The following is a 25,475-nucleotide window of genomic DNA, read 5'->3' as shown; positions in this document are numbered from 1 at the left end:
AGAGATTTATTTATTTATCACCATATTATTAGTATGAGATATCATGACTTTGTTGATAACTTATTTTTGCTGAAACCTAACAGAAAGAGAAAAGAAATAAAAGATGGGAGTGGAGTATTTGAATATTTGAATGATTTAGATGTCTAAATATCAAAACTCTTTTCTCCTCTTAAAATTAAATTTTAAAAAAGTGAACCAGGCTTTTAAGGTCGAAAGAAACCCAATTGTGGTGGGCCACGTAGCAGTCCAAATTGTCCGAGTACCTTCCAACTAGATTTAGATTTAGGCGGAGCTTTCAATTTCGCACCTCCCTCGTTTCCATCGACATCCGCATCAAAAGACCTTCTCTTTCTCTTGCCATCATTTCATTCCCCATACGCTCCATCCATCACCCTTTCTTTCATTCTGTTGGGAAATGGAAGTCACACTTTCAGCGTGCAAGTCCATTAGCTCGCCTTCTGTTCCCGTCGCAGTAAGCACCCTCTCATTTCATTCGCTAATTACAATTACTATATTCATTCATTCATATGCTCATATTGTTCCATTGCTCTGAATCTGATCCCAAAACTAGGCTTTATTTGCGGGGAAAGCAGGAACTAAGAGTTCGCAATGCAGTTTTTTAGCTGGAGCAAACAAAGTGAGGTTTCCTAGGCAAGTCGGTCAAGTTAGCCACGTTCGCAAACAGCGCCAAACGCGTCACTGTGGTGCTCTCCACGCGACTTGCAGCGGTGACAAGATCCTGATCGCGAATAGAGGCGAGATTGCGGTTCGCGTTATTCGAACCGCTCATGAATTGGGGATTCCGTGTGTGGCTGTGTACTCCACCATTGATAAGGACGCCCTTCATGTCAAACTGGCTGATGAAGCTGTATGCATCGGCGAAGCGCCGAGTAGCCAGTCGTAAGTCACTCACTGCCTTTTCCTTTTGTTAGTTTCACTTGTTGTTCTGGCTCATGTGTATGTGTCTATCTGTGTGTGGTTAATGAAATAGTTTTTGAAATTCCTGTTTAGGTACTTGCTGATCCCGAATGTTCTGTCGGCTGCTATTAGCCGCAGATGCACGATGTTGCATCCTGGCTATGGTTTTCTTGCGGAGAATGCTGTGTTTGTTGAAATGTGCAGGGAACATGGAATCAACTTTATTGGGCCCAACGTGAGTAGATTATGCAGTTTGTAGAATACACAGTTTGTTTGCTTCTTGTCTGGTGACCGCACTGATTAGAGCTTTACAATTGGCTCGCCTGGATTGAATAAGACTTATTTAAACTGTCCCATTAAATCGTACTATTGGCTTCGCTAATTAAGAGGTCTACAATTGCTTCTGTCTAAAGTATCTTGAAGCCCTGGAATTTGATTTCCAGTTACTATAAATACACTAAGTCATCAAAATATCTTAGGTATTAGTATATAGACACATCGAAAAGGTACGAGGATTTCTGTTTAGTGTTTAACCATGCTGACCAGCTTGAAAGATTGTAACTAAAGTAAAGTAACAATATTGTTAACCTGTACACAAAATGTTCTTGCAGAGTTGTGTTTGATATTCTGTTGTTTGTCTGTTTAATATTGAAATTTTTTGTTGAAATTTTTCTGTATACAGGTGAGGTTCAGTTTTTAAGCTTTTTTATAGCATAGGCCTAGTCAAAGGTGGCCTGCAGTTGCAAGTTACCATCTGTTATCACATTTTTAATTTGATTTTAATGGATTAGTCTTAATTTTTAATGTTTTCCCTGTTGAATATATATAGCTTCTTTACTTTATAAAGCTGTAACTGTAAATCGATTATTCTAATATTTCCCTTTCAAATGCTAATACTGAATATTTAGTTAAAACTTTCAGCCTGACAGTATTCGGGTTATGGGTGACAAAGCAACTGCCAGAGAGACAATGAAGAAAGCAGGTGTTCCCACCGTTCCAGGAAGTGATGGCCTTTTACAGGTATTATATTAGGCTCAATTTACAAGTAGCCTCAATGTAAAGGTTGGAGGCCAATATCATATTCTATGATATCTTTTTGATGAATTGAATTATTGTAACAGAGCACAGAAGAAGCTATTAGGCTGGCAAATGAGATTGGTTTCCCTGTGATGATCAAGGTAGATTGCTTTATTATTTTGTATTTGTAACCTTGTGCCTATTTGAAGCAAATTCCAATTTTTTGGATTGATGTAGATCATTCTACACATGCTTTATAAATACACACATAAACATATATTCTCTCATGTGTAAATACTATATATGAATCTAACAAAGCATAGTCTCGTAAACTTTTACCTTCCTTATTCCTAGTTCCTATCCCTTAATCAGTAAATATTCATCGGATAATGAATCTTGTTTGAAAGTAAAATTATATTATGATTATGATTAATTTAAAATTCTTGTGGAAATAGACTTAAGAGTATTTAGAATTTAATGTAGAGTAAAGCTACCCTATAATTTAATATCAGCTAGGTTCTTAACAAAAGTCAATATGTCTGTTTGAAAGTACTATGTTGGCATACTCTCATTTGTTTGTGTGTTTGCCTTTTTCCCCCCAACAACAATGACATTGAAAAAAGTTAGCTTCATCTCTAGGTATGATCCTCCATTTGTATTAGGGCTTAAGCCTAGTTAAGAAAGTTTTGGCAAAAATGCGCAACATATGCTGAGTTTCCTTTTCTTTACTTTGTCATCCTTAAAATAACTTTTGATTTGATGTTGGAAGAATTTCTGCAGACTTTTGTAATTACAGTCTACAGGAGCAACTTGCATGATTCTATTTTAAGGATGACTGTTTCAAAACTGGAAAATTTGTAATTAGGCAGGGTACAATTTTGTACATTGATTCTTTTTTTTTTCGTTAGTTGTGCATTGAAAAGAAATATTTATTAGTCTCTATTCTATGTTGTTTATTTCATTGCTGATTAAAAAACTGATTGAATGGGCCTTGTGAAGTTCTTGTGTACAATTTTCTTTAGCAACTTTTTTGAACTGACAAATGTATGGTGTTTCTTAGGCAACAGCTGGTGGTGGAGGACGTGGCATGCGTCTTGCTAAAGAACCTGATGAGTTTGTGAAGTTGTTACAGGTATTTTTGCCTGAAAGGAAGTTCTTGTTATGTTGGCTGTACTGCTGAACTAATTACAGTCTTTAGTTTCTTATCTGTTGTAATAGTTAAAGGGAAAAGCTAGAAGTGGTAAATTTGAAATACAAATCAAGTATAGAAGCCATAATGATCAATAGTTTGTTTTTTCATCTATTTTTTCATGAAAAATTACTTATATTTTGGGGGAAAAACAGTTTTTTTTTTTTTGCTGTGTTTAGTTTTTTTATTCTTTAAATAATCGGAATCTAAAACAAATCAGATTTTTAATTACTTTGAGAAGCTGCTTTGAGTATCTTCTCAAAAACACTATAATTATAACTACCTTTTAAAATATAAAATGCTTTTGATAATCATAACCAAATAAAAAACAACTGCCTCTAATAAATCTTTAGACAAATAAATCACTTTTTTATACATTCTTTAAATCAACTTTTTTTAAAAGCTTCCAAAATCAGGTTAAAGAAAAGAACTGAAGGAAGCAAGAATGCTTGCACCTTGAGGACAGTCTTTTACCATATATATCTTCTAACAAAGCAATGGATCAAGATGGATTCTGATTAAAGGGAGATGATTTTATTTTGAACGTAAATAGTTGTAGTCTGGTAGAGAGTTTATGCCATTGATGGGGAAAAGATATATGGTAAAAAAAAAATTCTTCAATTTGATTTATTTGCAGCAAGCTAAGAGTGAGGCAGCTGCTGCATTTGGCAATGACGGGGTTTATTTGGAGAAGTACATTCAAAACCCAAGGCACATTGAGTTCCAGGTAATGTTATTTTTATTTTTATTTCTTATTGAAATCTATTATCTGACTGAAGCCTGGAGATTAGAAAACCTTAAGGAAATTTTATCTGTTAAGAACTTGGATCTTGGGGAAACACTGAAGTTGGGAATGACTTAAGAACTGGAGCTTTTGCATTTGAGCAATGTAATAATCAATTTCTTTTTGCTTACATATGAATGTCCTGATTGTCTTAGAGGCTCTGAAGTAGTAACTTACAGTGTCTATTGATGACATTATTCCATTTGGTTAACTAAATCCATACAATAATGAAGGAGTTATAACTCTAAACCCAAAAATTCCACATTGTAGTTTAAATTGTTCTGTCCATAAAGTCAATTTAAATTCTATATTTTGTATTCATGCCAATTTCATGGATCACACAGTTAATTATTTAACAATGTAGAAGCACCTTGCAGCCTCCTTTTCTGGCTATAAGTTAGAGCAGGTTGAAGAAAAGCTCTGCATTGGTGATTGAGTAAATGGACAGTCTTACAATTGATTTGACAAATTCTTAGTTGGTTTGGGTTCTTACATTTTTTAGTGCAAGACCTGTATGATTTGAAATACATAATGAAATTATTTTGTTATTATTATGAAATCCTTAAGTCTTATTGGAGTACTTACAGCTTAATGCCTTTATGATTGTTGGTGATCGCTTGGATTTGTAAATAATATTGTATTTATTTCATCTATCCCTTTGCTTCATGGCTGACAGGTTCTTGCAGATAAATATGGTAATGTTGTTCACTTTGGAGAACGTGATTGCAGCATTCAGGTACTGTCATCTAAATTCCTCTATTTCCCATCTGTCTGTCTATGTTTAGTTTGTCAAATTAGTTGTTTGTATTAAACATATTAATACTCATCTCGAATATAGATGATGTTTAAATGACATTGAATAAAGCATAAAAACAGTGTTCTGTGAACTTGTAATTTGTGTTTCTGACTGGAGTTTTTTTTTCTTGAGTCTGCATTGTGAAAGATTAAAGCAATGTTTTTGGCAGTAATTCAAGCAAATTATCATCATAATGGTTACTTATAGTTTTTTCCATTATATTTATATTAATGGAGTTTCAAATGTATATCTAGTATTGCATGATAACAAATAACGGAGATACATGTGATAAAATGCAGAAAAAAAAACCCTTGAACTTGATTGTGATTTGAATGTTATTAAACAAGCTTTATAGTGCTGAGCAAAAAAAAAACAAGCTTTATAGTAAGATAGCAGTATCAAAAGGTGTTCTGAACTTCTGATTTTTTTGTTTCTGTTTTCCTAATCATGTTGCAAGAGATTGTACCTGAAGTAATGGGTTCTGTTGAATGCGTTTTTCAATGCAGAGGCGTAATCAGAAACTGCTTGAAGAAGCACCATCTCCTGCCCTGACCCCTGAGTTGCGAAAGGCAATGGGAGATGCAGCAGTTGCTGCTGCTGCATCTATTGGTTACATAGGTGTTGGAACGATTGAGTTTCTTTTGGATGAAAGAGGTTCCTTTTACTTTATGGAGATGAACACACGTATCCAGGTTGGAAATAATTTTTAATATTCTTGTATTATATAAAATGAACCTAGGCAAATGTTCAATATTGTGAGTGAATAATTTCCATTATTTTATTCTTTTGCCAGGTTGAGCATCCTGTGACAGAAATGATTTCCTCAACAGATTTGATAGAAGAGCAAATTCGTGTAGCTATGGGAGAAAAACTTCGATACAAACAGGTAATAGAGGAGATATTTTACTTTTGACTTTTTAGAATCTTGCTCTTATTGTAGTTTTTCTGCAGGAGGATATTGTCCTCAGAGGACATTCTATTGAATGCCGTATCAATGCAGAAGATGCTTTTAAGGGATTTAGACCAGGGCCAGGTATCTTGATCTATCAGTGGTGTATTTGTGGAAAAATATGTTAAAAAATAGCTCAGTATTTGAATTTGTTGTGTCGAGTGCTTGCATTTTATGGTTGATTTATTTTTTATTTAAGATTATTAATATAAGGACATTCCCCTCAAATAACAGGTAGAATTACAGCATACTTGCCATCTGGAGGTCCATTTGTTAGAATGGATAGCCATGTTTATCCTGATTATGTGGTTCCTCCAAGCTATGACTCCCTTCTTGGAAAGGTGTGCCAATCTGTTCTCTTTTATAGAATTGATTTGCATCCTCATCTGGATTGCTATACTACATGATTTTAGTTTATGTTTTTATGTTCCATATGAACTTCAAATTTGTGTAACTTGCCTATCTCCTGTCAATATATAAAGTATCTAGTTGTACAATTCAATGTAATAAATAACATCAATATTTAATACAAATGTATATTAATCATAGTCTTTTCCTTTTAAACTCAATTGCATTTTAAGTTTGTTTCTCTTCTTGATGCTTGGGCTTTTTGGATTTAAACAATGATAAGTTATAAATATAAATTAAAAGGTTACTATATTTGTTAAAAAGGAGAACATATTGCCTATTGGTATGTGTTTTGTTTTCCCACACAAGTGGATAGAATGAATGGAGGAAAAAAGCAAAAAAAAAAAAAAAAAGAGGGTTCAAAATATTAAATGAACAGGGTGTAATATATTCTAAATGTAAGTTTCAATTTATGTTGTGAGGAGGCTTAGATGTAATAAACACAACTATATGTGAAGTGCACCTTTTATTTCAAACCCTTAATCTTGTCTTGACTTTGTGAATTTTTTGTAGCTGATTGTATGGGCTCCAACAAGAGAAAAAGCAATTGAACGCATGAAAAGGGCACTTGATGACACTATTATCACAGGTAAAATAATAGGATTTTTATGATTTTGATTATTCTGACAAAAAAGAATCAAATACTTTTTCTTTGCACCTCAGTTAATATACTTTGCTAAAAGAACAAAAAGTTAGTTTAAAGAACTGATCCTCTGTAGTTTGAAACAAATTGCTGGAGGTTCAGTTTTTTGATCCAAGGGATCATATCTACTGAACTAATTTTGCCACAAAGATCTCTGCACTTTTAAACCTTAGTTGTAAAAAGAATGTGCTGATGATCTTGATCCTTGTTTTAAACCCTTCACTTTGTATCGTATAATTAACAGTTTCAATTTTGTTACAGGAGTTCCTACTACAATTGATTATCATAAACTTATCCTTGACATAGAGGTAGGTGTGCCTTTTATATGTACTTTTGGTAACATTTATCCTTTAACAATACTTTCTGTTAGTCAAAAGTCAGAATTTAAATGACTAAATCTAATATATGTCATACCTTCATTGTTTTACAGGATTTCAGAAATGGAAAGGTTGATACTGCTTTTATTCCAAAACACGAGGAAGAGTTGGCAATGGTAAGAACCCAATATAACCTTGAAAATATTAATGTCCCTAACAATGGATTTAAAAATTACTTTCGTTGTTGAAGCCGACCAATTTTGGTAGGAAAACTCACTTGAACTTGCATGTAGAATCATACACTGAATCCTTCAATACTACCTATCATGATTGATTGTATAGTGTTGAAATCTCCTGTTCCAGCTGATAGACCTTGTCCAGGATTTTGAGACAATTATGGAAAGCTGCTTTTAGAAGTTTTTGGCTCATCAAATCAGGGTTTGGATTGGATACAAAAATGTAGTGTTACAGTCTAGTTGCTTGTGCATCAGATGCTCACAAGTTTGGTGTGAGACTCAAGGCTCACATCAGATGCTCATGTGCGTGATGTAGGATATAGTTATCCCAAGATCATGAAACAATTGGTATAAAAGCTTGCCACTGCTCATGTTGCAAGCAAACGGCACTTGAGCATGGTGACACTGGCGTAGAAGTGTCTGTCCCTGGCTAGTGAAGAGCTAGCACACAGCGACACTTGGATGATGGGTGGTATTGAAAAAGGTCAGATGGTCATGACACTTGAGTTTGGTGCAAGAGCGCTCGTGAGCATACTGTGAGATTTATATCGTCCTAGAGTCTCCAACCTCTTGAGCTAACTTTTGGGCTTGTGGTTCTCCCAATATCTTAGTTTTTTTAATTTGACCCTAGATAACTAAATCATTAAGTGCATGCGTATGCATTATGTCAAAATGGTGTGTAGAAGATGAGGAGCTACTAGCAAGTTTATAAATTAAAGACGTTCTTGAGTGATCTTTGAGAACGAACGAAAACAAGAATGGTCCTATTGCCGATAGTATTGAGCATCCTTGCTAATGTATTCTGGGAGTTTCTAAACCTAAACGTTAAAAAAAAAGTTGTCTTAATTGTCCTATTTTATTGTAATTTTTGTTGACAATTTTTTATTTATTTTGTAAGTTATTTGATTTGATGTCTTTTTCAATGCAGCCTCCGCAGAAGATGGTACTCGCTAACAGGGTGAACGAACTAGCTGGTTCAACTGCCTGATGAATATGATTGTGTGATGTCAGAATTGCTTTTTGTAATCGCCGTGTTGTCAGTGCCTCGAAGTGAATGTTTTAATGAAATTTTGATAATTAGTCTCGTACATTCCTTTTCTTCACATAATTATATTGTAAAATCAATTAATTCATGTTTGATTTCATCCCAAATATTATTGCAAGGAATTAAGAATAGGTCCTTGCATTTTTTTCGGAAGTCATAGTTGTCACAATGGTTGGTTTAGAGGATCTTGTATTAAGAGCTCGATGCTAGATACAGTAATAAAAACTTAACCTTATCCTAATAGACTGGGTTTGTTATATGGATCAATTGGCGTCGCTAGATACTTAGAATAGATTTTGTTTATGTTATCTTTTTTATGATCCATGTTAATTGTATTCATCGAGAAAAGAGAGATTTAATGTAATCCAGCCCTTTTCGTGACCTTATCAGCCATGGAAATTGTCGTCTGGGCCGTCAGACATTAGTCACGGAACAAAGAAACGACCTTTGATATTTGAAAGCGAGGTTAGCAATTTAGGGAAAAAGGTACAGACGTGACTTAAGTTCATTGTGCTTTCTAGAAAAAGTTGAATGAAGTTGAAAACTAATCAAACTCGACTATGGATTTTGTAGATTGACAAAAACCGCTAGATACATTCTCGAGTTTCTTCAAGACAAAGTAAACTAAAACTTGGCTTTGAAGTGCTTGTTGTGATGTCATCAAGTTGTTAAACCTGCTGCCTTGTCGTCCACTTGTAACATATTAGCATTATTAAGTGCAGTTTACATTCTCCCCGGTGACGATGAGCTTGAGCGGCTTTCATATCCAGACATCCCTGACATTGACTGGGATTCACTCATGGAGTCCTACAAAAAGAAAAGAATGTGATGTTACTGACTGTAATATAAGGTGAAGAAATTAAACGACTTAATTATGAGTGATGGTGACTGACTCACTTGAACTGAGGAAAAGGTGGAGCTTGAGTAATTGTAGTTGTTTCTGGGAGTGAATCCAGTGGACATACCGAACATCATCATCATGGGCATGTTTTCTTCAGCAAAATCTCTGAGTTTGTTGAGCTCAGGCAATACAACTTTTCCAAGATCAGGTCTATCTTTTCTTCTCATTTCTGCACACGCCAATGCAAGCTTGGCAAAATGCAAGGCATGTTCAACTGGCCAGTCCTCAACGGCTGGGTCGAGCATATCCGCAAAAGTCCCCTTCTCAATAGCTCTTCCAACATGGTGAGTCAGTCCCATTGGTGGCTTGGCTGTTATCATCTGTAGAAGCATGATCCCCAGTGAATAAATATCAGATTTGATTCCCAGCATGCCCGTTTGCTGATACTCAGGGTCAATGTAACAGAAAGTTCCAGCAGTTGATGTCATGCGATACTGTGTCACTGTGTCTGCAACTGTAGGAGGGACAAGCCTTGCCAATCCCACATCACTGATCTTGCTCACATAGTTACGGTCAAGCAAAATGTTTCCGGGTTTTAAGTCGCGATGCACCAGGGGTTCGGGCTTCGTCTGGTGTAGGAAAAGGAGCCCGGTGGCAATCTCTGCAGCAATTCGGAATCTTAGTTGCCAAGGAAGAGCTGGTTTGTTGCCTCTCCGGAAGAGGCAATCATCCAAACTTCCATTAGCCATGTACTCATACACTAAGCACCCAAACTCTGGGCATGCTCCAAGGAGGAGAACCATGTTTGGATGCCTTATGCAACTTAGCACTTCAACCTGCATGCACCAAATGTCAAATTCATTCATTCAATTCAACTATAGGGTACAAATCATGTTTCTATATATAGTCATTTTCATACCTCCTGCTGAAACTGTGAACGTCCCTGAGCTGCATCTGGTTTTAACACTTTTATTGCAACTGGCGTGTGGTCTAGTTCAGACCTGTAGACTGGTCCATAACCACCTTCGCCAATCTTGAGAGAGTTGGAAAAGAATTTTGTTGCCTCTTCTATCTCCTCTATAGTGTATTTTCTGTACCTGGCAGGACTATGTGAAAGGATATCTGCGTTCTTCTTCTTGTGAGCGGACTCTACACTCATTCTCTTTTGTGCTTCCAACTCTGCAATTTTTCGAGATGTTTCTGCTGCCTCCATGGCAGCCATACATTTAACTTTCTCCCTCTCAGCCATTGCCAATGCTGTTCCTTCAGCTAATCGTGCGTCTTCCAATTTCCTTTGTTCTTCCACTTTCCAACGCTGAAGTTCTAGTGCCTGTTGGAGAATAGTGTCAATTAGTCAGTATGTGATTTGTAGATTACATGATTTAACAACTTTATGACACAGTAATATTCGAAGAACTTGCATGTTAGGTACCTTTTGCTTTGCTGTCATAGCTTCCTTACACGCTGAGCTGTACAATTCCATTGTCTGCTTCAGTTCTAGCTTCAGTCTCCTCATTTCAGCTTCCACTTCATCCTATAATTTCAAACAAGACATTTGTTAAATCTTGTCCTGCCATGTTAATTATCTCTATAGTATGCCTTAGAGCCTCAAACTTGATCTTGACAAGTTAGAAAGGCAAGCAAAAGTCATGCTACATCAATCATGGGTGTTTTGGCATGTCAATAACGTAGATTAGTTAACCACACACACACAAACACACACATATATATATAGCCTACCGAAGCTGAAAACATTGACGATGACATCGATGTCCCACTGTCTTGTGAACTGAATGAATAGTCACCATGATCTATTGACTTGGCTCCTGAGAATGAAGAACCAAAGCTTCTGACATCAAAATCTGAGCCTGTTGAAAGCCGATTAGTTCCAGAGTCCATATCATCATACATTGAAGGGAACATCCTATCAACACTTGGCCTTCCACTGCTCACGAATGAAATATCAGAGTCGGGAATTGAGGACTCGTATGATATGTAATTTCCTCTACCAGATCTGGTGAATGGTGATCTGTCCATACAATATCAAGTTAGTTCTCTCAGTAAGCCATGAAATCTGTCTGAAGCATAAATATTCATTCATCTCCAACTCTCATATACATCTCCATTTTAGAACATATTGACATTTGTAATTAGCATTCTTATGTTTCTTGCATGGCAATGATATCATTATAGCTTATGTGATTTTTGAACTTTAAACATATAAGGTTTCTACTCCAATCACATTATTGTGTCACTCCAACTAAGGATTCATGAGGTACTTACATGATTTCGTCTTCATCTGATGATAGCTGGCGGACAATGTATGATGGCTTCTCTGATGATGCTGGCAGAGATACAAATAATGTTGTGTTTCTCATGAACAATGTTACCAAAGTAAAAAAAATAAAACAATGAGATATTAAAGAGAAATTGGCATACGTCGTGGTGGGATGGGGTTACGTGTTATTTGTGTATCCATTCTCTCAGGAGTTTGGAGAGACTGCTGCGGCTGCATTGTATTGTTACGGGCTGGAGGTTTAGCAGTTAGTGGAGCAGTTGCAGTTTTCACAGATGAGATTTTTCCTTTGGCAATAATGTACACAGTGCAGAATGGTGGTGCCCCTTTGGACACAAGACTTGGAACATCAGATGTCCTAAATCTTCTGTCATAAACAACTAATCAAAATTAATGTTCTCCTAAGACTTGGCTAACATGTAATTCATCAAAAATAGGATGCTTCCGTGTTTTGATGAGGAAGGAATATTATTACCTGACAAGACCACTCCTTGAAGCTGCCCCGAGTACCAGAAGCTCCACGGAATACTTAGAAATACCTTCTATTAATCCCTTACTTATATCCATGTCCTCCAATAAGATTTCTTTGCATTGTATCTGTGGTGAATTCAAAAGAAAAAAGAAAAAAAAGACATTGAAAAGGAAACCAATTAAGAAAAAAAATAAAATAAAAGACTTGTATGATAATTTTATTGTGGAAAGATGGAAATGAAAGGAGCAATAATGTGTAAGAACTAACGCTCTTTCTATTGCAGAAGACACGAAATGAAGCGAAAAGCTCCTTGGATTCGTTGTCCATTTGTTGCATGTATGCTCTGGCCACATCATCGTTGCCTTCAAGGGATACAAGGTTTCCCGCTGCATTCAATTCAAGTCACTAATGTGTGTCACAAAGTATTTATTTTGATTAAAAGGGCCTAAGAACATTAAACAACCAATGCTAATGTACACATAAAGTTACGAAATTGACCTTCCATGTTTGAAGCAATATATATAGGCAGATAGAGATTTAATTATTACTTGGCGTAGGAATGGAAGATACTCTTTGCCTAACATGGAGCAATAGGAGAGCTTGGTCTTTGGGAAGAAGATTGTCAACTGCCCATTTCGCTGCATATTGGCTTGTTTTGTTGTTTTCAATTGCCACTGCCACAACACGTCCTGCACCCAGCTTCTTCTCTTGAATCAACCTTGACATCTTTATAATTTCCCCCCTTTGAATTATTTGCTAGCTGAAATAAATTGATGTTTGAACAATTTGTCTCGGGGGCATTAGTTAGTTTTGGATTCTCCTAGAGACAGGTTATATATATGAAGCTTTCAAAGAAACAATTTAGTAAACGTAAGTGCACAAACAACCATAACGAGTTGTGACTATTGTCAGCGCTATTTTAAGCATTCTTTGAAATTCTAATAGAAGTTTCGAGTTCTGTTGGCAGATTGCCAACCCTTTTATTAGTTTGCATTTAGTTGTTGCCTTCCAAAATTAGTAAATATTCACGCGTACATCAAGTGGCACACATTGCGATAATCTACAAGGGTTGACACAAAAGCAGCCATAATTAGTTTTAGGAAGATAGACATGCTTTATATAAAAGAAAAAAAAAGTTTAATACAAAAAGATTGATTTATAATTAAAATATTTATACCAGTATACAAAGGGGATACAATTTTGTATAATTGTTTTTGGTCTCTACATTCTTTAGACTATTTTATCCTTACTAATATTAAAGTAATAATAATAATTAATTCTCTTTAATTTCTTTTTTTAGAATTCTTTTGTGGTTTTGTTTTGCTCTTCACTTCTATCCCAATAAATTAGTTTCTACCACAATAACACAATAGTATGCATATTAATATTGACCCCCTAACCAAAATGGTAACCACCCACTAATCACTCTCCACTATTTCATTTTTATCTCTTTTTTCATTTTGTGTCATTATGGATGACGTAAGTACGATACAAAATTTCAAGGAATTAATCTTTATCTTTGATTTTTTTTATTCTAATTCATTGTAATTATTGTTTAATTAATTTAAGTTAACAAACCTTTCATGTGATATATAGTTGGAACTGTCATTGTCAACTAGAAGGCAATTTATGGAAAAAGAGAGAGGGAGACTATTTCTTTCAAAGTCAATATTATTATAGTTTTCATGTGGTAATTAATTATTTTTAGTTGTGTTATTCAATTTGTTTTCAATTACATTGGAAATTATTGCAATATATTAATTTTTTACACAACAACACAATAGAAATGCAAACACAATATTTATGTTTCTACTGGTATACATGGTAGTATTAAAAAGTATAAGTTATTATTTATTAGATTTTATCTCTTTCAAAAAAAATATTTATTAGATTTTATAATATTATATTATTTATTTAGTATCAACGGATATATGTGCACTTTTGATTTCTCCTCCATTAATATTATATATAATATATTTGATATATACACCAAAAAAGTCAAGTGGCATGATACTTCTCATATTTTTTTTATTTGTAAAAATGGAAGGCATGTATTTAAAGCTTTACAATAACTCACATATTATCTTCAATTAACTGAATTAGCTCTCTTGATTCTTATGTTGGTTTTGAAGAAAAGGATCTTGGAGCAAGTGACTTAGGGACTTGAGTGACATTTTGGAAAAAAAAAATTGAACTTAACATGCACAATTGTACATGAGAGGATCAAAGTTACATAATGGTAATAGTTGAGAGATCAAAATTAGAATTACTCCTTCTTATTATCTTTAAAATTAAAAAATCAAGTCTTTTCATCTAAGTATTTGTCTAAATTTTAAAAACATGTTTAAATAATTATATATTTTCCAATAACCTCTAACCATATATCAATAATAATATATAATTACATTTATTTACTTTTAATCATTTAAAAATATCATATTTATACATATAATTGATCATGTTTCCATGTGAACCATGGGTGTGGGCAGAACTTGGGTGGACGATTGATCTTTATTCAAGAAATAAGACATGTCTTTGGTGACTCAATTTGGAAAAGGAGAAATGTAAGCCCGGTGAACAATCGACATCTACCTAGCACACTTGATTTGTGTATATATACGATTAATTTTGTTTCACAAATACTTAAGAGTAAATAAACTTGATTATATAAAATTATAGATATGTAGTTAATAATGTTATAATGTTATTGAAATGTGTTATGGTAGTTAACTTTATATGATAAGTAGTTAAAGTGTCACAAGATTATTTACGACCACACGTACAGTAAATGTGATTAACTTTACTTCATAACTAATTAATAATAAATTAGTATGATTATATACAATTATTGATATAATTAATAGTGTTGTGGGATTATTGAAATGTCTAATAATAGTTCATTTTACCTCATAATGATTAATAGTGTCATAATTTTTTAAAAAGTGACTAATAGTCATAAAATTATTATTAAAATGTTTAATAGCGATTAACTTCATCTCAAAAAATGCAGTGAAAAAAAAACTTTATTTATCTAAAAAATGGTTAATATTAACCACGTCTATAGTTGTATACAATCCTGTTTATCGGATAGACGCTGGTTATACAAATCCAGCAAAACCCTATCATATTACTCATTCAACTTTAACTTCAAGCCCATATTATAATACCCTTCTCTATTATTTTTTTCTTTCCTGCATTATGCATGGCTATTACATCATGAAAGACCATAGCAGAAAGAAAAAAGTCCCAGATATTCCATCTCCCGTTCATGTCATGTGGCATTCTTTTCAAAGGGACAGAAAATCTAGGAATCAATAACTAATTAAGGTACGTAGTCTCAGCAATCATACAATATTCAAGTTGAAGACTTCATGTCTGCTTCACTAGCATAAGAAGTAAAAAAATTCTCTTGATCATGATCCCTCTGCTTGACCTCCTGGATTTTCTCAACTGCTTCTTTCAAATCCCACCTCTTATCCACATCCCCTTCACAACAATTCAAGGCAATCTTGAGAAGCTTCCCCATCTCTCCCTCACTGTTCTTTGTTGCCCCCATTTCTTGATCAAACACAGCACTTGTCCACTCTTCTGGGACAACTGAATGAATCCAACTTGCCAAACTCACCTCACTCCCTTTACCTTGTTGCAAGAAGTTAGCAGGGAACTTCCCAGTTAGAATCTCAAGAATTAGTATTCCAAGGCACCACACATCAGTCTTCTTTGTAATTCTTCCTTGTTGCAAGTACTCAGGAGACTTGTATATCACCATGATGTCCTGAGCCAGATCCTGGTTTATCACTGGGACTAAGCCATAGTCTGTGAGGAGTGGCTCGAATGATTCAGTCAAGAGAACATTAGAGGACTTGAGATTTCCATGGGGTGCAATTAGGCTTGGCATGTCCTTGTATAGATATTCAAGACCTTTTGCTATGCCTTTCACTATCTTCAACCGGATTGGCCAATCAAGGCTTGGTTCTCCAATGGATTGGTGTCCTGAAACAAGTAAAGATATTTGTAAAGAAATGTTAATTTGTCAATTTATATATGAATAAATAATAGAAGTCACTAAAGGTCATTTAATCACAATGCACAGATTGTTAACTTTTATAATAATTATTACCGTGAAGGCGAACAGCTAGGCTGCCATTCTGAACATAGTCAGTGACGACGAGCTTCTCCTCCTTTCTATAATAGTAAGCCAGAGGAGGAAGCAAGTTAGGATGGCTCAACCTCCCTAGCCTTCTCATGTGCTCTTGAAACTCTTCCTTCCCCACATTGTTCATCTGCTTGAACCTCTTCACCACTATTGTTGGGCCATTCAACAAAGCAGCCTTGTAAGAAGAGCTAAAACAGCCACTGCCCAAAATCTCTGCAGAGGCTCTCAGCAACTCATGCAAATCAAACCTCTGCCTATCATCTCTCAGAAAAGATAGCTTCGTGTGGTCCCCTCTTCTGCTGTGGTTGGAGCTTATTGATCTTGTTGACCTCATACTTTCACTACCCACTTCCCTCAAACGTCCTTTGTTACACCCAGAGGGTGGATTCTCCACGGACGTTGCTGACCCTTGATTTCTTCTTCTGTGAAGGATGAATAATACTACTGCTGCAATCATAATCACTGCCACACAAACAACCACCACAGCCACAACAATGCTCAAAGTCGAGGGCTTCGAATTACATGCTCCCAACGGGCCTCCACATAACCTTTCATTACCTGCATGCTCATTATTTAGAACATTGATGCTATGCTTTAGTGTCATGTCAACACAAAAAATCAAAACATCTATATATGTTATGACAAATGCTGACCACTTCCCTTAGTGCACTTGTTAAGGAACAAAGTAGAAACTTTTTTTATTGGAATGGATAAAGTTGTATTGTTCATGACTTTTTTACTTTTTCTATGATTTTCACATTAAATATTTTCTCATTTTTTTTATCAATGTTCTAAGGTTACTGGTTAAGACTGATATGTTATATATTAATAATTGAAATGCTAATGAAATATTTTTTTGATCGGGCAAATGTTAATGAAATATTAATGAGTCACTAGTACTGACCAGAAAAGGAAGAAACTGGCATCCTTCTAAGGGAGGCAGGAATTTCGCCACTCAACTCATTGTTAGCAACGCTAAATGATTTCAATTTGTTATGGCGAGTAAAACGTGGAATGGGACCATTGAATTTGTTTCCCTCCAACCTCAACTCTATGAGCCTCGGCAACAATACGAGCGAAGTTGGAACAGCACCGGTGAAATGGTTGTTGGACAAATGAACCTTCTTCAACCACTTCAACCCTTCAAAAGTTCTAAAAGGAATCTCCCCAGAAAACTTGTTGTTGGAAAGATAAATAGACTTTAGACCAATGAGGTGGTCAATTTCAGGCCATGCACCCTCGAAATCATTGTTCATGAAACTCAACGTTCTAAGATAAGGCAAGCCTTTGAGAGAGTCCACATCAATGACCCCTTTGAGGCCCATGTTCTCAAGCTTCACGCCCCACACTTTTCCTTCGTGGCAGAGAACCCCGCGCCAATTGGAACGAGCACCAGAACAAGGAGGAATCGAAGCGTTCCACGAGGACAATTCATCGTTGTGGGTTTGCAAGTTCTCCTTGACTTGAAGGAGCAATTCAGAGTCAGAAGCTCCAAAAGAAGGAACAACAGTGAAATGTGACGATAGGTAGATGAATAGTATTGTCCAACAATGCCAACCACTTAGTGCCATAGTGAAGGGCTATAGGCACTAGGGGCGGCATGCACGCCCTAAAGAAGAGACTGCCTCGCAAGGGGGGGAAAGGGTGCTAGTGAAAATGAGAATAAAGGGTTGGGAGGATGGAAAAGTTTTGATTGCATTGGATTTTAGAAAAGGAGAGCCAAGAATAGGAGATGGAAAAAAGGGTTGGTTTTAGGAGGGAAGGAATAATTTGCATTGCATGCAGAGGTTGACCAAGTTCCTTATTATTTTCTTGGTTGCATGAGAACGTGTATTCAACGCGAGAAGGACCCGGAGAGCCCTTAAATTTCCACAGCACCCTATTTTTAAGGCTTCCTTTCTGTTCTCATGACTCTGCTTTGACCAAACATCGCCCAACAACGTTACACTCCCTCCCACTAAAACATCATCAAACCCTGCATATGCATGTTAGCCTACAAGGGGTGTTTTTATATAATACCGTAAGTTTCATCGTCTATCCCTCTCTCCGTTGCACTTATAACTTATCTCAGTTATCTGATCCACTTGACCCTCTCGAGTGGGTCTCTAGGACATAGTCAACTTCCACTCCAGGACAAAAGGATTGGTGCAGAGATAATTACCTATTATTAGACATTAATCCCGATTAATAAAAAATAAAAAATATTTATCATCAAATAAACACAAAATTTATTAACTTATCATAACCTAAAAATAAGTGTCAAGGATTAAAGACAAAATTATTATTTTATTAAGGACTCATCTCAAGGTAAAAATTTATTAGAAAATAAACATAAAAATATGATTTTGATTTCTAATAAATATTCAAATTTTATATTTGTTCCCTAATAAATTTTTGTTTTTGGTTGAGTCCCTCATAAAAAACACTTTTGTTTTTTATTTTTGGTCCTTTATATTTTATTTTAATCCCGACTAATAACAAATAAAAAATATTTATTATAAAGCAATCATAAAATTTATTAATTTATCAAAGACTAAATCAAGAATCAAAAATAAAATTATTATTTTATTAGAGACTCATCACAAGATAAAAATATATTTAAGCTCATGTATAATCACATTCATTTAGGCACTCAATGAAGAACCCTAGCAATATGTTTATCATTACTCATCTGTAATCAGAAAAGATAAAAAAAAAAAACAATAAAGGATAATGATTTTGAAGAATAAAATGAGTTATTTCTTTTAATTGTGAAATGGATTTTAAAATGTGTGTGGGTATTTATAAGCAGAAATAATTAAATATAACATCATATCAATTTTATAATAACAAAAAAATAAAAAATTTAGAGGGTGGTCATTGCTAGTATGACAACTATCATTAATTGTTTGTTACTCAAGTCAGTAAAAGGTGAAAATCAAAGCTGAAAATCGACACTCACTGATTTGATAAAAGGTGAAATGACCAATAGCATTTCTACATTATACCTACAAAATACTTGCATATACGTTATCAAGTCAGTGAATACGAGTTTATATTAGTTTATTTTAAAAAATTTTAAAATTGTAATTCTCTGATAAAACTGGAAAAAAAATTATTTCTCTAAAATTAACTTAAACTAAACATACCATCAATAATGTTTTAGATTTTCAGTAAAAAAAAATAAAAATCCAACTTATATAGTGCACATGAGAATGGAGGGACAAAACCATATACACGCATCACATGGAAAAGCAACTCAAAAAAGGGCTATATTTCAGCTGTAAGAAAACAATAAATAAAAATGTAAATGTACAGAAAAGGAGAGCCAAGATGCCAATTTTTAGTAATCTAATACAATTTCATCGCCGGAGCGGCTCGTAATCATAAAATGACAATGTGGAATGTGAAAGATCCAATTGCAAAATATTGCATAAAAAATGCAGCCCCGGATTAAAATCTGCAAGTGTGACTGACTCTACAAATTTGGTCAGGAACCTAGTAGACATATGAGCTTACCACTTTTTTCCATCAAATGAAAGATTTCTTCCACTTTAACGAAGCTTTACTCTATCAGAATGAAGCATTTTTTGGGATCAAATTCAGTATACCCTACATCAACTAGACATAAACCATCAGGGGGTGCTGGAGGAGCAGTAGCACGTCTACATGTGGCATCCATGAGCTTTATCAAGGCATCATCTTCAGCACCAGCAGCAGCTTCTCTAATTGAGGTTGCCACAAGTACTCGAACCATCTATAAAAATATGATGCGCCTCAACCAAGTCAGGGAGTGAAAATAAACAAATACACATGCCACAGAAGCAGCAAATTTTAGCCCAAATTAGCACGCCAATTATTTTACTGAGAGGAATTAAGACTAAGATTTTCACAGGAAAACAAAAGAGAACAGTACTTTGCAAATATTATGGAGAATAAAAGGACTATTGAAGGCAAGCTATGAGCCAGAAAGCAATCAGGTAATTAGAAAAACCTTCTATCGGTAGAAGGATAAAGCTTGTGTCCTTTAAATTGATTCATCTGTGTTTGGAACATCAACTTGTTATAATATTTAGAACAATAAAAGGTTTTACTCCAAGCCATGTTAATATATCAACTTCTATTCATATTAAGTTACATTAACCTTACAATCAAACTTATGATGCTTTACTTTTCATATTTGCATCAACAATTTCATTATCTATATTTAGTAACAGTTCCAAGTAAGAAAAGCCAAAAACTTCAATGTATATATGTTTCCTCTAAGGAAAGCAAAAACACAACAGTTACCTTACGCAAAAAGCGATCAGCTACCAGCTCAACACACATAACCTTTGTTTCTTCTCCATGATCCTAAAAATGTCACAAGTGAAATCAAACATAAATATAGCTTTTCTCTCAGCAAGTAAAAGAATCTCCAGCTAGTTAACAAGATTCCATTATATATCTCATAATGTGTATGTGAATGCATTATAAAACCATTGAGATCCTAATGAATGAACAGAAGGTTCTCTAGTCCTTTAAATGATGCTTGTGTCAAAAATTCCCATTTAGTCATGCACTCTTCAGCAATTGCACTTATTTCCCATATTTGTTATTCACTTGGAAAAATTTACCCCAGCCATTCTGATGAATAATATTATGAATAATTGATTTTTCATCAAATGGTTAATGAATATGACTTGAATTCAACTCTTGGTTTCTCAGTCATGTTTCTGCCTAAACCGTGTGAAAGAATAAGCGTGAAGCTAAGCTAGAAATAAAATGAATCTATTCTTCCTCTAATAGAGCCAGCCATATTTGGGCAAAGCAATGTTGCCAATCTGGGGCAAGCCACATCCACAAGCTTAACCACACATACCAAGAGCCGCACAAGCTCAAATAATTTCATTTATAGAATAACAATTGTGGGCAACAAAAAAGAGATAAAGGTAAGACACAAAAAAAGGTTACATGGCACTCACAGTTGTAGGCGGCTTAACTTCCATAGCTCGAGCATGGTAAACAAAACACTCAGTTGGGGGACCACTGAAACAGAATGACAGTCATAAGCCAATTGAATGAATGATAATTTTCCTCTTTTAGGTCATGGTAATTGGTAACACCAAGCAAATATGCAAGTGGTGTCATGCAACAGCAATCTCAAAAGTTTAAACTATTAGGTGAAAACATATGAATGGTTTTATATCATATTTCTAACATGCTCCCTCACACAAGAGCCCTTTCAGCCTTGAAGAATATTATGTGGTAATTTCTATAATGTGCACTGCAGATGAATGAGATAATGAAGTGAGCAGAGATAGAAATTCAAGAATTAAGTTCTTACTCATTTCTTGAAGCTTTTGTATCACGGGCAAACATTTTGTAGGATAACAATTTTCCTTCTAATTTTCGCAAAAGCCGGTTTACTTTGCTTGTGCTGAACATGTAGGATTTCTTTCCATTTTCTAACTCATCCTTGCTGGCAGAATCATGAATTTCGTTATATTTACAACTGTTGTAAAAGTGCCCATTGTCATTACTTTGGTCAGTATACCTTCCATTGGTGAGTGGAAAAATATAAAGGTAACGCCTCCATTTGGCAGAGAAATTAGGATGAAAGACACGTGACACCTACAGTAAGTCATACCTTATCAGATTAACTATACTGTGAAGTGTGAACAACAAAGAACTCAATTCTGCAAGCCATATTTTTTATTTCGTTTGCTTTTTTCTTTGGATTCAAGGCAATTGATATCTCTATTGAATATTAGCTTCACATTGCAGATTACTTAAGGATATTACCTCAGAAACTGATATGACCCTAAATTTTCCTGGTGTTGCATGATTGATAGCATCCTCAATATCTCTTGGTTTAACATCCTTCTTCCAAGTGTCTGTGCATAATGAACCCTAGATCAGGGGCAAAAAGGCTTAACCAAAACCAAAAAATGCTAAAAATGAACCCACTCACCCACCCGCCCTGCATGCCTCAATAATTGGGAAAAAATTATGTAACTTCTGAACATTTCCTTTCCTTTCATGGCATAACAATAATTTAATACATTGAAAAATAAATCCATGCATAATTAGAGCTATTTCCTCCAAGACTATAACTTGTGTTCGTGCAAGAATGTTTTAGTGTTCTTGATTCCATACATAAGAACATGGGAACAGTCTACTGAAGAAATGAAGATTTCTTTGCTTCTTTAACTAGTATTTAATATGTTATAAATAATTTCTATCAAAAGTTCTTACATGCTTAAATCAGAGTGTGTGACAATTCATATATACAAAGGCTTGGACATAGCAAAACCATTGCTATGAACAGCCGAACAGGGAAATGACTTACAGAAAGAACAGACTTGTTGAAGGCCTGTCACTCCTTTGTCTGTACGACCAGCAACAACAGCACAACCTTCAATAGGCAAACCATTGTCCTTGAGCAGTTGAGTTTTCTTTTCATCAACAAATTTACCAAGTGACCCTTCTACTATGCTGCATGAAGAAATGAGTACAAGAGCAATAAGCATAATGATCATCCAATAAAAAGATAATTCATGGTAACACACTTGTTCATTTTGACTACCGTACATATTAATATAGTTACAAAACAAAAGGCATGTGTGTTGAATCCAGAAGTGGGGCATAAAGCAGTGAAGGAAGAGACAAGAAAAAAAAGTGTTTAATTGTATCACAGTTTTCTCAAATATCAATATGCAATGTAAAGATTAAATACTAGGTCATGGATTTTTCATACACATAAAAATGAAGTACAAAAAGAGAAAGCTAATTGGTAAAGGCATGTTATGTGTGACCGAAACCACCATGTGCTCGTATTTTAATTCTCTGATAAGAAAAAAGCATCCCATCCAACAATTCGTAAGAGCCCTGGACAAATCAACGATGCTTCCTAAGACATGTCGTTTGAAATATGCACAAGACTGTAGAATTTGTAAGAAGAGCAACATGCCTTTGGACGGTGTTCAAGCCTGGCTGCTTTTGCCACCCATCAAACGAACCCCCGTGATACGAAAGAATGATTTTGAACGTTGTCCTTGCCCGCCTCCCACTGCGATCCTCAGTTGCAACACTTTCCAACTCACATGTATCAGAAAGTGCTGCAATTCCAGTATCATTATGATCAACAACAAGTGTCTGATTGAAAGTCGCGAATTAACATACAAAAATAGTGAAAGGCAGTACCCACACACCTAATCATGCATAATTTTCAAGTACAAAGTGATAGCAGCATGTAAGATAGCATTCCTTTTATATTGAAGCCATCGAATCGAAATGAGAAAATTAGGGCTCAAATGTTAAAAGCAGGAAAATTACAAAATTACCTGGGCTCCGAAGAGAAGTGGCAGAGACAAGTTGGCACGGACAATGTTCAAGTAGAAATCATCGACTCGTTGCCAAGGCCTTGCATACATAAATTGGAAGCTCTCTCTGTGAAATCCAAATAACATAACACCCATCGCAATCAAATCAATGTCAAATTAATATAAAATGTAAGCAAAAAGAAGAAAGTTAGTTACCTAGCGGTCCATCTTGCGTATTTGGAGGGATGAGTGTGTTGTAATGCACGTGAGTTTCAGTTTGAAGTTCGTTATTCATGGAAACGGAGGATTGAAAGAGTAAGCGATGTTGACGCTGAAGGTTTCTGGGGAAACAGAAGAATATGTGTTTACCAATGCCAACAGAGAAAGAACTCAGCATAAAGAGCATAAGCAATGGAAACCTGTGACGAATTCCAACCCTGAATCAATTTCGCTATTTTCTTCCACTTTGATTTTTGATAGACGGTGTTAATCTGAGATTTTACCATGTCTTTTTCGATCGGATAAGAAGTGAAACAAAGGAGGAAAATAATAGAAAAAATAAAATAAATAAACAAGAAGAATGAGAATAAAAAGAAATATTGAAGAAAAAAGTTGCTTAAAAAGGAAATAAGTAAAAAAATGTTTTCTTTTTATAGAGTAAAAAAATCATATTAAAAATCTTTTTAATTATTTAAAATTTATTTTCTAAAATCTAAATGATAAAACTGTTTACTGAAAATTGGAGACAAAAAAGTGCATTGTAATTATATACACTAACCGAAACAAACCCAATCACAGGCACGACTCAAGTCCTTGCCCCCGCATTTTTATTGTGTTAAAATTTATATATTATAACACATTTTCTCATTGTATATTGACATATATATTAATTTTAATTTAATAATTTATTTTATGTCTATCTATCTATGTATATTGGCATTCTTTAATTTTTAAATAAGATGTTAGGATTTTTTTTTATTGAGAATAATTTAAAATAAATATACATAGTCTTAATTGTTCACGTGAGATATCCTAAAAGAAATTTTCATATATTATGAAAAATGATTATGTTACTAATAAAAAATATAAGTATTATAATGCAGTAAACATATATGGTTATAAAATATACGAAAAAGGCTTCAACATCCTTTAAAAGTTTGACTCGTTATTTGTAATTAATCATTCAACTTATAGAAACACACAATAAAATATCTAGATTGGTTTAAATAATAATGCAATCATTATCATCATTTATTCTGTCTGATAAAAATATATTTGATACCTGAGATATACACTACAACATTTTTTGTCTACAGCTATGCTAATCTAGATATTTAACCAACTACAACAATAAATATTAGATATTTAATTTTTGCATTATGGTGCAAAGACTTGGGTGTTGGATCGTGTGATTCGTGTCACGATTGAGGAACTGCACCATTGCATTAGATTTAACATTCTTGATGGGTATTTATAGAAGTTTACAGAGCATCTATAATCTTAACATTACAAAAAGTTAAAACAAAAACACAGTGATTATACACACATAGCATCTTGAAATTTCTAGAAGGCTTTAGAAACAAAAAATTTGGAACAAAAAGAAAATGACGACAAATGTGTGTGAGAAAAGCTTGAAATGAAATGTCAAGATTTTCAAACCACTAAATTAAGGGAGCAACACCATCAAACCATGGAGTGGATACCACCTACAATAGATCAAATAAAAATTAACTATGATTCGTTGGTGGTAGCAAGAGTTGGGTTGTAATGTAGGATGCAACAAGTACAATGACTGTTACTGTCACAAAATTTTCAAATCAAATCATCTCTTCCCCCTCCTTCCTCTCCAACCAGTAATATTATTTGTGAGTATGCAACTATTCATATTTAATAGAAAAGGCTACTTTATAGAATAAATCATATATGTCCACCATACAATTGGAGCATAGCATAAATTAATTATTGAAAGGACCAAAAAAATAAAATCAAAATCAAAAGAAAAAAAAAGAAACATGTGCATTATACCTGAATTGAGTCAAATGAACCTTCTTCTAACATATCTTCTTAAAACATGTGCATCCTCTCTTTTGAACCATCAAGCACAATTATTCCTGAAGTGAAAAGT

The 25,475-nt window shown here is 34.5% G+C and overlaps 3 protein-coding genes and 1 pseudogene across 3 annotated transcripts; 1 reads left to right on the top strand and 3 right to left on the bottom strand.

Annotated features, from left to right (window-relative positions):
* Positions 1-300: 300 nt before the first annotated feature.
* LOC114413496 (biotin carboxylase 1, chloroplastic) lies at positions 301-8,569 on the top strand. The gene is made up of 16 exons (XM_028377946.1): positions 301-472; positions 572-900; positions 1,012-1,153; positions 1,840-1,938; positions 2,040-2,096; positions 2,996-3,067; positions 3,762-3,851; positions 4,585-4,644; positions 5,211-5,396; positions 5,498-5,590; positions 5,656-5,737; positions 5,888-5,994; positions 6,575-6,650; positions 6,966-7,012; positions 7,135-7,197; positions 8,186-8,569. The coding sequence occupies exons 1-16, from the start codon at positions 416-418 to the stop codon at positions 8,243-8,245; spliced, it is 1,620 nt and encodes a 539-aa protein (XP_028233747.1). The 5' UTR covers positions 301-415; the 3' UTR covers positions 8,246-8,569.
* Positions 8,570-8,683: 114 nt separating this feature from the next.
* On the bottom strand, positions 8,684-12,725 carry LOC114413497 (U-box domain-containing protein 35-like). The gene is made up of 10 exons (XM_028377948.1): positions 12,460-12,725; positions 12,179-12,297; positions 11,915-12,036; positions 11,583-11,806; positions 11,427-11,487; positions 10,884-11,172; positions 10,576-10,677; positions 10,063-10,473; positions 9,200-9,979; positions 8,684-9,109 (listed from the first exon to the last, which is right to left on the bottom strand). The coding sequence occupies exons 1-10, from the start codon at positions 12,635-12,637 to the stop codon at positions 9,026-9,028; spliced, it is 2,370 nt and encodes a 789-aa protein (XP_028233749.1). The 5' UTR covers positions 12,638-12,725; the 3' UTR covers positions 8,684-9,025.
* Positions 12,726-14,930: 2,205 nt separating this feature from the next.
* On the bottom strand, positions 14,931-18,223 carry LOC114413495 (pollen receptor-like kinase 1). Its single transcript, XM_028377945.1, has 3 exons — positions 16,972-18,223; positions 16,032-16,625; positions 14,931-15,904 (listed from the first exon to the last, which is right to left on the bottom strand). Exons 1-3 carry the CDS (start codon positions 17,636-17,638, stop codon positions 15,267-15,269), a joined length of 1,899 nt encoding a protein of 632 aa, XP_028233746.1. The 5' UTR covers positions 17,639-18,223; the 3' UTR covers positions 14,931-15,266.
* Positions 18,224-19,293: 1,070 nt separating this feature from the next.
* Positions 19,294-23,871, bottom strand: LOC114413494 (annotated as a pseudogene).
* Positions 23,872-25,475: the final 1,604 nt, after the last annotated feature.

The sequence above is a fragment of the Glycine soja genome, chromosome 5 (assembly GCF_004193775.1).
Source record: "Glycine soja cultivar W05 chromosome 5, ASM419377v2, whole genome shotgun sequence".
Classification (NCBI taxonomy): domain Eukaryota; kingdom Viridiplantae; phylum Streptophyta; class Magnoliopsida; order Fabales; family Fabaceae; genus Glycine; species Glycine soja.
This window is presented reverse-complemented; position numbering and strand designations above follow the sequence as displayed.